This window comes from Haliaeetus albicilla, chromosome 11 (genome assembly GCF_947461875.1).
Source record: "Haliaeetus albicilla chromosome 11, bHalAlb1.1, whole genome shotgun sequence".
Lineage (NCBI taxonomy): Eukaryota > Metazoa > Chordata > Aves > Accipitriformes > Accipitridae > Haliaeetus > Haliaeetus albicilla.
In genome coordinates this window covers 32,144,988-32,157,561 of record NC_091493.1, presented here as the reverse complement: position 1 = coordinate 32,157,561, position 12,574 = coordinate 32,144,988, and the positions used below count along the sequence as shown (strand labels likewise).

General features: G+C 37.1%; 1 protein-coding gene across 4 annotated transcripts in view; it reads left to right on the top strand.

Annotated features, from left to right (window-relative positions):
• The window catches only part of CCDC186 (coiled-coil domain containing 186), a 39,899-nt gene that overhangs the window by 8,717 nt on the left and 18,608 nt on the right, over window positions 1-12,574 (top strand). For 3 of the 4 annotated variants that reach the window (XM_069797030.1, XM_069797032.1, XM_069797031.1), the window contains 3 exons: window positions 6,580-7,273; window positions 9,709-9,835; window positions 12,250-12,378. In XM_069797030.1, the coding sequence (XP_069653131.1) occupies window positions 6,594-7,273; window positions 9,709-9,835; window positions 12,250-12,378 (936 nt within the window). In that variant the 5' untranslated portion in view covers window positions 6,580-6,593. Of the gene's footprint in view, window positions 1-4,025; window positions 4,083-6,579; window positions 7,274-9,708; window positions 9,836-12,249; window positions 12,379-12,574 lie in introns of all 4 variants that reach the window. The other variant, XM_069797033.1, reaches the window with a different exon arrangement.

Here is a 12,574-nt window from a genome sequence, read left to right as displayed (position 1 = left end):
CATGAATTACCTTCTAGTGGCTGGGAATTAGCAGTACTGGAATTGGGGGTAAGATTTTCAACTGGTATAGTGGGTAACCTGATGGACAGCCAAGGGATGAGGGTGTCAACAGCCTCCTTAAAAACTAAAAGTGTATGTACTTTTCAGCAGAGGAAGGAGGAGTATTGACTGTTAGAGAAACTGCTTTTCTCCATGCCGGTGAATGGACTCTGAAGTGAGAATTTACTCTTAAAGCATGTATGGAAAGGAACAACTCTGATACTCCTTTTTTTCCCCCCCTCTCTGTCTTCCATCTTTATTGCAGCATTTTCTTTCACTTTGTAGTGGGTAATGGGCAGAAAGAGGGGAAAGAAAAGAAGAGAGAGGGAGGGAGGAAGGGCTTAAATTCTGATGTTAAAATGATAGGCCTTAGCTGTCTGCTACTACAGAAAAGCACAGAGTTCTTAAATTTTCAGACAGTGTTCTTCCAGTGAAGTTGAATAAAGGAGTTAGTGTGGTGATTCAGTGTAGGTATTGCTTGAAATATATTTTACTTGTAATCTTGTTTCTAGAGTTGTACCTGTAGAAGCTCTCCATTCCTGGCTTGTGTTCTGACATCTGTGGATTTGATGTCATGTCTAACAGTATACTTGGAAGAGTGATGCTAAACCAAGAATAATTAAAATTACTTTGTTACTGCATGTGAAGATTAATTCTCATAACCTAATTTATCAGAATGTATAGTTGTATTAAAATCAGAATTTGAATTGAAGGAGCTTTTAAAATTAGTGGCATGTATCTTCTAGCTGTTAATTGGCTTTTTATTTCTCCAGGTAATTGCTATGGTATTAGTGCAGGAACTGAATATGAATGTTTGATCACATACTTTCTTATACAGCTATTTTATGTAGTTTAATAAATTTTGGATTAATAAACAGTCAAATTAGCATTCAAACATGATATCAATGGCTCTTCTGGAAATTCTATTTTCATTTCACTGTAAAAATTATATTATAAACAAGTACCTAATTGCCATAATTCTCATAGCAATGATGTAGTACCATTATTAGAGTTTTTTATTCCAGAAATCCAACTGACATGATGCAGCATAGTACATACTCAGCTTGCAAGAGTGAGACCAAATCTTACATAAGAAAAAGTTACTTGACTTGTCCACTTAGCAGATTGATTTAGTAGAGCAAGAACCTTTGTCCTGTATTCTGGTAGTTTGCAGAGCAGGTCTATACTGTTAAAATAGCTAAGTATTAAACATTATTTGACTTAATTTTTAAGTAATTTTAAACCTTAAGATAGATTACTTACAGACAATAGAATGTAAATGGAAGTACCCAGATAAATCCTAGCAGCTTGTACATTTTATTCACCTGCAAGTTTTACCTTTTTTATATGCAATGATTCTTCAAGATGTTTTGTATGTTTGTAACTTCATATCTATGCATGGGGCAAGGGCTGAACGAACACTTAGGATGACTGCTACTGAAGGTAGCTAGAAGAAACATTTTCTTCTTTTTTTTGGCGTGTTACAGGACCAGGTATCAAGGTTTTTGATGTTCTCCCTAGATACTCAATACTTATGTTGTATCAGATACTTCACTGAAGAGCTTAAATGAATGATTGTCATATTTGTTCTTATTTTTGTCATTTGATTAGCAGTTAATAGAGGATGTTTCTGTTGTGTAACAAAGTAAGTGAATAAAAAAGATACTATTTCCTGAGTGTTTGCTTTCCCTTACTTACCTGTGAGACATTTCTGCCTTAAAAAGTTGGTGTGCTGTCCGCTCATTGTATCAGCAGGCTCTGCTCTCTGCTTTTGATTCCGGTCAGTTGTGCTATCAGCAATTTAGCAGATAAGCACATCTCAGTTATAGTAGTGTGAGAAATGGTTGCAACCCTTGCCTGTACTAGCCTTTAATGTTGTCTGTCCTGTGGCTGCAGTTTAACTACTTCTCCAAATACTAATGTAATATTTAAAACAGACATAATATGTGCTGATGCAGATTTAAAATTTTTGCGTACCATGGGATGATGAGGAACAACTATGCATGCTCCTTGCTTCATTGAAGAATGCATCTATGATGAGAAAAACAGTGTCTGTTTAAAAAAAAAAAAGGCAAGGTTTTGTTTTTGAAGGGTAAAACTTGTCTATATTCTGATGTATATATGCAGAGAGGTGTTTTGTTTGCTTGTGCAAACTGGGCCTGTGGGCCCATTATTGCTGTAAAGGAAGCTTGGCTGAGCTGTGTTCCTGTTGCTCATTCTCTGCTACCCACATCACCAGGTTTTGAATTGATGCGTTTCCACTTGCTTTGCTTTGTATTACTGCATTGTGGGGAAACACAGATGGCTGTCTCCTTAGCTTTACAATAGCAGCAGGAATGCAGGGAAGGTGTGTTAGAGTGTCAAATTAATTGTCAGCTGTAAAACAGAGGAGGAGGAGGACTGGTCAAACCAGTTGTGCGGGTGGTAAGAGTCCTGTCACAGCAGCAAAAAGTGTTACAAGTCAGCGACAGAAAGCTTTTCACGTGCCACACTAAATGTGTGGCAGTTTCACAAGATGGCTTGTTATTCAAGGTATGCAGGCAGGCAAGCTTGGGCTGGGCTAATCTCAAAATAGTACTTTGAGAAGTTCCTACCCTGGGCATTTTTAAGTTGACTTGGTAGTGATTGCATTCTCCTGTGGCATAGGCAGCAGAAGGGACATACACTGTGAGGGTAAGACAAACATCACGTGGAAGGGACTGAGGAGCAAGACACTTTTGCCATACTGTTCAGATGATGATCAACCCTGAGGAAGGAGCAGAGCAATTCGTTGAAGGTAGAAGCTTATCAAAACAGTGCAAGAAGGTTGGCCAGTGTTCACCTGGCACTTTGCTATCACTCAAGATGCTGTATGCTGATCTACCATGATTTGCTTGTCTGACACATTAACAAGGTTGATCTGCCTGAGTCAGGATTTGCGTTTTATGATTGCTTTTAATGCTTTCTGAAGAAATCATAAAAGGCACTAAGCTATTTTGTTTTTCTAGTGCAGTATTTTGTAAGAGAGTGATATTATAACATTATTAATTCCCTGATTTTGGGAGAGTCAGTTACAAGGAGATGGGTAAGATAATAGAAGATGAATACAAAACCTGGAAAGACATGGAGCTGCTGTCAAATGTGTACCTGGTGTCCAGGTATTATCTGTGACTTGCTGTATTTGTATGTTTGATGTGAAACAGTCACGTACTGACAAAGTTGATTTTTTCAAGGTATTTTCACACAAAACCTTTTGCTTACAAAGCAGTAGCCTTTTCTTTAGTTTTCTGTCTCTGGCCTTATGAAGGAGGTATATGCTATATTCAGTTGCCTGAGGTAGGCACAACAAACTTTGGGTATTCAAGAGACATTTGAATATCAAGATGAACTTACATTGACAGTTGTTCCACATGGTTTCTTTGGATATTTCTGACATGAAGATAAATTGTGATCCTATGATGAATTGTTACATTTTATTTCTGTTTAAAAGTTAGTATTTAGAACACAAGTACTATCCAGTGGCAGTAGGGAAAAAAAAAATCTTGGATTGTGAACAGATTGAGATAGATTTGGGCAGATAGAGCTAAAATCAAGTGTATTGGAATTGGAAAGTCTGTGAACGTTCTTAATGTGGTAAATTATATTCTGGGTACCACTGGAAATTAGAGTAGGTCTGCAGGGAACACTGAATCATCATAATTTACTTTTCATGCTTTAACTGATTTGTATAGTCACTATTCAAATTCCCTATGCATTTGATACAAAACCTACACTTTATGTATGATTGATACTAAGTGTAAGATATCACGGATACCGAGTTGGTGGCATTTTATTGCTCTGTGACTAATCGAGTTATGCAAATAATTGTGTTTCTGCTTCCACATAATATTAATCTTTCTCTATAATACCAATTCACAGTATTATTTACAGAAGAAAGTAACACAATAAGATGAAAACAGTATCCTTCCCAAATGTACTGTCTTAACTGGGCTGTGTTTTTTCATCAGTTGCTTTCATATGAAGAGAAATACCATCCAGTTTGCTGACTGGACTGGAGATTTTAGGTATATTAACTAAAATGAATGTTCATATATCTGATTTTACCACTTCTTTTCTTGTGGCAGTGGTGAACTTCAGCATCTGGGCAGTGATGAGCAGCTTTGAGGCAGTAATACATCAAACAATAGCACATTTTTGGGGTTTTATAACGCTTTAGAAAGGACTTTAGAAAAGGCTTAAAATGAGCCAAAAACCCCCTCTGATCGTTCCAGAGAAAGTGGTAGCAAGAAGTTAGACTAGAGTAACTGCTATAGAAAAAAATTGTACCTCAGCTTTATACTAATACAGTCTCTTTCTACAGCTGAGTGTGTGGATTATAAACTACCTGTAACAAGAGGGAACAGATACTAAAAGGTGAATTTATCTTGCCTTTTAACTGAATCATTTGCAAATTATCTTATGGTTAGTGACTGTGTTAGATGCACCAGTCTCAAAACACTCTTTTTTAACAGCTTTTTAATGAAGTAGGTACTACTAGTGTGTTCTGCTACTATCAAACTGAATGGGTTTTCGTGCAGTTATGGTCATTCTTTTTGCTTGCAGATTGAGATTGTCAGTAGGGGGGTTTTTTTTTGTTTATTTTAGAATAACAGTAGTACATTGTGAACTTTCATTACTAGCAGAAGTTATCAAAAAGTGGATAGGTACCAAAAGAGCAATTGTTTTTGGCTGCACAAACCAAGATGGATTTGTTGGCTCCAGTGTTGACCTAAGCATAAATCCTTTGAAGGAAGGGGGAGTCAGGGATTTTATTAGTATCAGAGGAGATCTGTTTGTAGAAAGGGGAGTCATTGTAAATGTTTCACATTGTATAAAAATTCATACATTCGCCATCTCTCTTTTAATTTGTAGCTTTCCTTCCCATTTGTTTTCTGGTTCCTATTGATTTGTACTGGTTTTTAGGGGCTGTAGCATTGAGTTTTTTTGCTTTGAAACCAAAAAGAAAAAGTGGTTGCTTGTTACTTAAACATGTGTAATTGTCATTTGATGATTTGTGACTGTCTAGTCGTGATATGTTTCCTTTCATACTTTCAGCCTTATGCTCAGTTTTCCTTATGCCTTCCTCTTGTTGATTAACTGGCAGTTGTAGCCCAACTGTTGGTTTCAGGTACTAGTGGTAGGTTGGTTGTTTAATGGTATTTCCTGGTAGAAACAGCTGGGCTGAGGCTGTTGTTTTTTTCCTTATCTGTTTTTTAGACCTAATAGTGAAAGATGATAGTGGTAGCAATTAGTCACAGACCTAATGGGATTCATGTATCCCTCTGTTTTAACAATGTAAGCCTCAGTACTAAGTGTTGGTTAATAAGGCAGGACTCTGGAGGAGTGGAGCCAAGCAGCACAAAGGGTTTCCTTTCAGAGCAAGTCAAAGTGCAGGGCCTGCAGCGTGTAGCTGAATGACTCGGTCTGTTGTGACAGTGTAAGAGACTGCTAAACAAATGAGAAAGCAAGTATGAAAACAAGCTTGATGTTGCAAGATGGCAGTGTTACTGCTTCCTTTGATATAATTGTTGGAATAGCAGAGTGGAATTTATAAATGAAAAAATTCCCTTGTTTTTAAATAGTCTAATTTATCCAGTATCGGGGGATAGGGTTGCATCTAAAATTTATGACTGCTGTAATGATTTCCTGCTAACGGAAATGATATAAGGGCTTCTTGTGCTTGCTAAAAATGCCAGCAGTCTTTCCAGACACCTGATCACCTGGGATTCCTGAAAAAGAAGATACAGCATTATATTCAGGCTCTTCCATAAGTGTTCTGGCTCTTTGGATCTCAATATGGTGTCCTTCTAGTAGAACACTTCCTACATAGCTTTTCGACTCCTCAAATGTTTGCTCTGCAAGCTACTTTTTGAGAGCACAAATGTGCTGCAGACCATCTGTGCTCTTACAGCAAGGGATTTTGGCTGCTTGAAAGCAGATGGGAAAAGAGACTCTCACCACCATCCTCCCCCAGCCCCTTCCTTTAGGTTGCTGGGTACAGATACATTTTGGTGTCTGGGTGGTGAATGAGGACATGATGGTAAGGAAGTTGAATATTCTGGCTGGATGAGGGAGTTCACCCTATGTTGTAAAAATTAGTAAGTCAAGATGTTGCTTTCAAATCATGTATAGGAAAATGAAAGCTGTAAGGCTCTAGATTCTTTGTTGTTGTTTTTATTTTATGTCTGAAGTGTTTTTCAGAGGTGACTACTTGGAATTTTTGTGGATTTAAATGATAGAATCATAAATTCTAAAAAGCTCTGCTTTTTTTTTTATTGTCTTGGCATTTACTACCCTACTACTTCCTGTTTGCCATCCTTGATTTCTCACCTTCTTTTAGAAAAACTTGTATTGAAGCGTTTACTTAAAGTCAGGCTGGAATATCAACAACTTTAGACACTTATATATCTAAATATTTTTGCCCTTTGAATTTTAATTTCCAGTAGCCTTTCTTCCCCTCTCTGTCTCTTTTCATTTTGATTTTGAATATAATATGTTGTGTAATGTGAATTCTACTTCTAGAGTTCCAAAGGAAAATGATGGAGGGATATTTACCAGAAATGCAAAGCAAGGTGGAGCCAGTCAATCTGTCAGATGATGCCTCTTCCAGGTCCCCAGATAATAAGAAGTCTGATAAAACATCTGGAATGAAGGACTGCTCAAGCATCAGTTATACTGGAGATGATGCTGGTGTCTTGGAAAGGGAATCAAGGTTGTTGCCCTCAGACCACGATTCAACAGCTATTGATGTAAGCGGCAATGGGGACCTGGCAGAAAGACAGGAGCAGCCGTGTGGAGGGGCAGACTGCTGTGCCAATACCTGCTCTGAAAGAAAAGTAGAAGGCTCCACAAAACCAGAACATTTATCTAGTGAAGAATTTGAACAACAAGATCCAAAAACTAATCAGACAGAACAGTCATTAATGGAAATATTACAGGACCTAAGGGAGGAGTCTGACTTTGTGAAAAAATCGAGTGATAAAATCTATTCAGAAAGCCCTTACGACACAGACTGCACAAAGAAGCTTATTTCCACAATACATCAGACTTCCTCACAGGAGGATTTGCTAAAGGAAATAGAGTCTGAACTCTTATCTACAGATTTTTCAAAGGAACGAAAATTCCCAAATGGTGTGCGGAAGGGTGAACATGCCTTGGCTGTGTTTGAAAAATGTGTGCAAGATAAATACCTGGAGCAAGAACAAACTATAAAAAAGTGAGTATTTGAGTATGCTCATCGCAATTGGAGGTGTGTACTGAAAATTTGGTTGTGTGTTTTGTACAACTGCATACAACATTTTGGTATAAACATGTAGTCTCTTGTGAGTTGTTATAAGGACAGTTAATGAGCTTTTTAAATTATGTTCTTTAAGTGAGGAATTATTTTTACTTGTGGTATGTACTTCTAAATAAAAATGTGTCCTTGGATCTCTGGATTCTTGTGGAATTTGGCAGCAACTGAATAGCTAACTGTTCAGTTGAATAGCCTGCCAATGTCTAGAATTACTTAAATATTGTAAAAGTAACGGTGATATAAAAATAGTCCAGGATTCATTCAGTCCATATATGTCTTTGGAGAAATGAGTCTTTGTAATTACTAACTCCTGCAATGTGCATTTTATTTATGAATTTGAAATTGCTTGTTTCTTTTTCAAGTAGTATTCATTCTCCTGTCATAATCCAGCAAAGTTGTTAATCAGTTGAGAGCTATTCTTTGAGTTGGAAATGTCATATATACATAAACTACTGTCTTACCACATTTTATAGGAGGGCGTTTGAAATGCATGGCTTATAAACTTTGCTATGATAAACTGGGCTTAATAGTTCTGCCAGGCAGTATGCTATATGGAGAATATTTATATTCATCAAAAGCCAGTTCATTGCTTGATTTCTTGATTCCCTGCTTGGCATTTCATATTCTGTTACCCCTTTAGAAATGTTTTTTTGCTAACAAAATGTAGCCTCTGACTTCAAATTTATTCCTGCTTGCAGAGCTAGAAATGAGTGTCCTACTCTTCATATAAGGCACTCTGATACCATGGTATGGGAGGACATCAAAGGGAGGGAAACCAGGCAGAGGGAGAAGAGATGACCAAAAAGCAGAGGAGGGAAAGTATTCTCTTGCATCTCACCAGTTAACCTCTGACAGAAATCATAAATGTGAGAAAAGTCAGCTGATGACAGGAAAGCTTAGGAATGCATAGTTAAGACATTAATTAATTACGGAGGAGGAGTGGGAATCTGAAGTGGTGGGTGTGTAGATGGTTGTCATTCCAGGAGATCATAAGTTAACGAGATATTTGTGTTTTACTTGTTTACAGTAAACTGAAAGGCAAGTCACTGTTTTTGGCTATGGACCAATTACTTTCTAAGAGACAAATTTTTATATAAATAGATATATGTATATATTATGTATACGTACAGGAAGTTTTTTATATAAATATGTCTTTGGTATCTTTTTTTGCCAGCTGCTATCCCAGCTGCACCCTTTTGATTCTTGGGGACTCACCTCAAGTGTAAAACTGCTGTGGAACATGTTATGTTTGCTCCAAAGGGCATTCTGGGTTGGGTTGATTTTGTCCCTTAGTTTACGATCAGCAGAATTTCTTGTAACATGGCTCTGGAAATAGCCCAGTTGTCTCCTGTGATCAGATCTAAGATATATAGGTGAGCAGCAATTGTGTGAATGAAGAATTTGTAATCCTGGAATATTCATTAATAGATTGAAAACCAGAAGTGCTAAGCTCTCCTTCACTGATGGTCTTGAATTCCTTGTAATTTAGGAGACTAGTTTGTTTAGAGAGGGTTTTTTCCAAAGGAAAGGAGCTAAAGATGAAAGTGTATGTGTAAAGGGATATTTAAATATCTTGTTCAGGTAAATGCATGCCTCCCATAAATTCATGCAATTGGTGGCCTAAAATATCCACCATCTAACTGTATCTTCAAACATTTAAATACATTTGAGACTCTTGTTTATTCACCAATTCTGACAGTGTAACTTCTGAGTTTTATGTGTAACTAGCTTCTGTTGCTGTGCTAGGAGGTCAGACTAAATACGTCAGCTTCAACTGAGGCTGCAAACAGCTGAGCTGCAAAGGAACAAACTATTGCTAAAAAATTGAACCTTATAAGGAGTATAAGCATGGACACTATTGTAGTTACATACCTACTTAGGACTTAAAAAATCAGGGTTCCATTTCTTACCAGGTTGTGAACTTCAAGGCCTACTCTGAGCAATCCATGAAATGAATACAGTATCTGTGTTTTCAGACATTTGACTTGCAGAGCTATCTGACTGGAAGTTACTGTCTTACAAGTACCTTAAAATTATTAACAGTTACAGTTCTGTCCTTGCATAGAGGTACCAAGTGTCTCATGTCACCATGGGCCATAACAACCCCAAAGTGCTGGAAACAAGCAATTTCGTCACAAGAAAGATGCTGCTTGCTGGTTTGGAGTTCAGTTTCACATGTACAACATAATTCTGTTTTGTTTTTGTAAGGCTTTTGTGGATTTCATTAGTGTTTCTGGCTGTAACTCCCAATAAAATTTGCAGATCAAAGAGCAGAACCCATATATCTCAAAATTAAAAACAAACAAAAAACCCCAGTACTATTGTACCTTGTTTTTAATTTCTTTTTGTTTTTACAGATTGATAAAAGAAAATAAAAAACATCAGGAACTGATTTTGGATATTTGCTCAGAAAAGGACAATTTAAAAGATGAATTGAAAAAACGAACAGAAACAGAAAAGCAGCACCTCAACATTATTAAACAGGTACAGATAACAAAACAGAAATGCTGGTTAGTATCTCACCTGTATACAATGTCACTATTGCCACTGTTTAACAAGACACCCTTGGTAGCATAAAGGAGAAGGAAGGAATACCTGTGTTTATTATCCTAAGCTTTTTAAGAGGATACATCTGCTCTTCCATTCCAAGAAATATTCATTGGCTAAAAGCATTTAGTGTCTTTGGATAAACTGACTTTCTATATTGACATCACTTAAGTGTTGTGTATCTGGAACAAGTCAAGAGAGTTCCTGTTTTGTGGGTTGCCCTGGTAAGTGGGTTTTGTGTACTTTGGCTTCCTGCTGGAGACAGTGCATGTTGAAGGCCTCTTAAACCTTTTTACAAAAAATGACATATTCAGTCTTTTATCCTGATAGGATGATTTATTTCTCTTACACAGTCATAAAGGAGATCTTTTTAATTCGTCATCTTTATCTTCTGTTAACTGCTGTGTCTGCTAACAGAAGTGGATGGGGGTGTAGTTACAGTTGTTAAATATTAACAAAATGTGGAATGTGTATAGAGTGTGGAGCATATTAACTGTGGTCTTGCACATTATTTTGATATTATTGGTTACTATATACAGGCATTTCCTCAGGGAATTGTTAGAACCATGACAGGCCAAAGAGGAGCATAAGAATGTGCATTGATGTAGGCTGGTTTTAGTGTGGGAAGAAAAGGTATCACATCAGGTGTCACTGCTTGTCTGTTACAAAGTTATCTGCTAATGTTCCAACAGTTGTTGTTCAGCTTTATAAACTCCTTACAGATTACAGCTTAGAAATCTGGCAAGAGATAGCATTTAAAATACTAATTTCTGTTTGTCAAAGTACTGGTGATACTATCCTCGTTGTCCAGTTTCTTTGTTAATGTCTGCATCACACAGAAATCTGTTCTCAAAGCAGTGTGTCAGGCTTGTAGTGTTCCAGAGGAATGTATTCACATATGTAGAAGCTTAGTCTGTCTTTGATTAATTTCAAAGAATCTTTGAAAATCCATGATGTAATTGAAAATGGAATTGAAAAGTCTTATTTTTAAGCTACAAATTGGAATTGCATATGCCCGAATAAATCGGTATGAGCAGCTTACTTGTTCTTTCTTGTCTGCATTTCCATGATAGCACTGTATGATTTCGTGAAACTGTATCATGCAGCAGTTGCTTTATCCCATTCTGAAAACAAATATTTGTGAAGGAGTTTGGTTTTGTTTCTGGTCAGATAATTAGAATCTGATTACACGCTTGCAAGTGATTTTAGAAAATACTGGTTTTCAGTGTTATACTTTTATATTGTAGTTGGATAGCACCTGGAGTTGTAAGATACACTGTAGTGAAACACTTGAGTTTTTTCATTTGTGGTGCGAGTGTTTTATTGTTACGATTTCTGAATTAGTGTTTTCTGGTAGCTTTCAAGTAAATGAAAGCTTGGCTGCAGTCACAACTGTAAGCAAACTGTATGTGCATGCTTGTATGTGTAAAACTTTTTTTGCTTATGAGCAATGATTCATTTGCAAAGCTGAACAGGGTATGATCAATTCATTTGTGGTAACAGAAGCATTTTAAGTTGTTCTTGCCTTTTATGTAGCAGTTTGGAATTGCACAAAGATGTAAGATAACGACCCTGAGACTTTGTGTACTTTTTTATACCCCACCCATGCCCCCCCAAACCAAACCAAAAAAACCTAACCTTGGTGAATTGGCTTTGCCCTGGAACAAGAGGATAGTCGTTAAGGCACAATTTGAACAGCCTTTGGGCAGCATTACAGCTTATGTAGCCACCACTTGCTCTTGCACTAGTGCTGCTGCTTCTTGTACTGGACTTGCATGGCTGTGAAGTGAACATGCACTGGGAAGTGTTCCAGTTGAACATTTGTAATTACTCTTCAGCTGGATCAGGTCTCCGACTTTGTTCACTAGGTGGCTAAAAAAAGTGCCAGGATAATGACTAAGGTCCTCTTTATTTGCTGTGTTATTTTTCAATCAATTAATTCCTAGTCCAGTTCCGTATGGATGCATGATTGCTTTGCTGGCATGGTGGAGGATATGGCACAGGGATAGCGAAAAAAGGGTGGAAGGTAAAGCAACTTCAGATAGCAGCCAGTTCTGCTCTGGCATCTCAGCATTTGCTGTCAGTCTAATTTTTTGTGTAGTAAATTGCTATGCCTCATGTTTACTTGGTTTGATGCATCTTTAGTCTCACTGAAGATGAGAATTGATATATTTCATGCTTGTGCTGTAATGCAAAGCTAGATCTTGATATGGATAGTTGCAGCTTGAGAAGTGTAAAATACAGGTGAATATCTGCTGAAGCATCTAATTTTGTCTGGAATGTTCCTGCCTGTACAAGACATGATCAAAGTCTTATTTTCCCTATAATTATTTCATAATGTTGTCTTTTAGCTGGAAGCAAGAATGGAAGAGCTTAATAAAGAAGTGAAAGCCAGTAAAGACAAACTTTTAACTCAAGATGTAGCAGCCAAAAATGCTATTCAGCAGTTGCATAAAGAGATGGCCCTTCGAATGGAACAGGTAATAGAAAAAACTGTTATTGAACATCTTATGAACAAACTTGGTTCTTGTAGGAAATGTAGCTTCAGTTGTTAGATCACTAGGTAAGGCAAAAATTTCCAAAATTGGAACTACTAGCATGTAGTAGCATTTTTGATAACTGGCATCACTGAAGGTATAAATAACTGTTAACATTCTAGAGTGCCTGATAACTCTT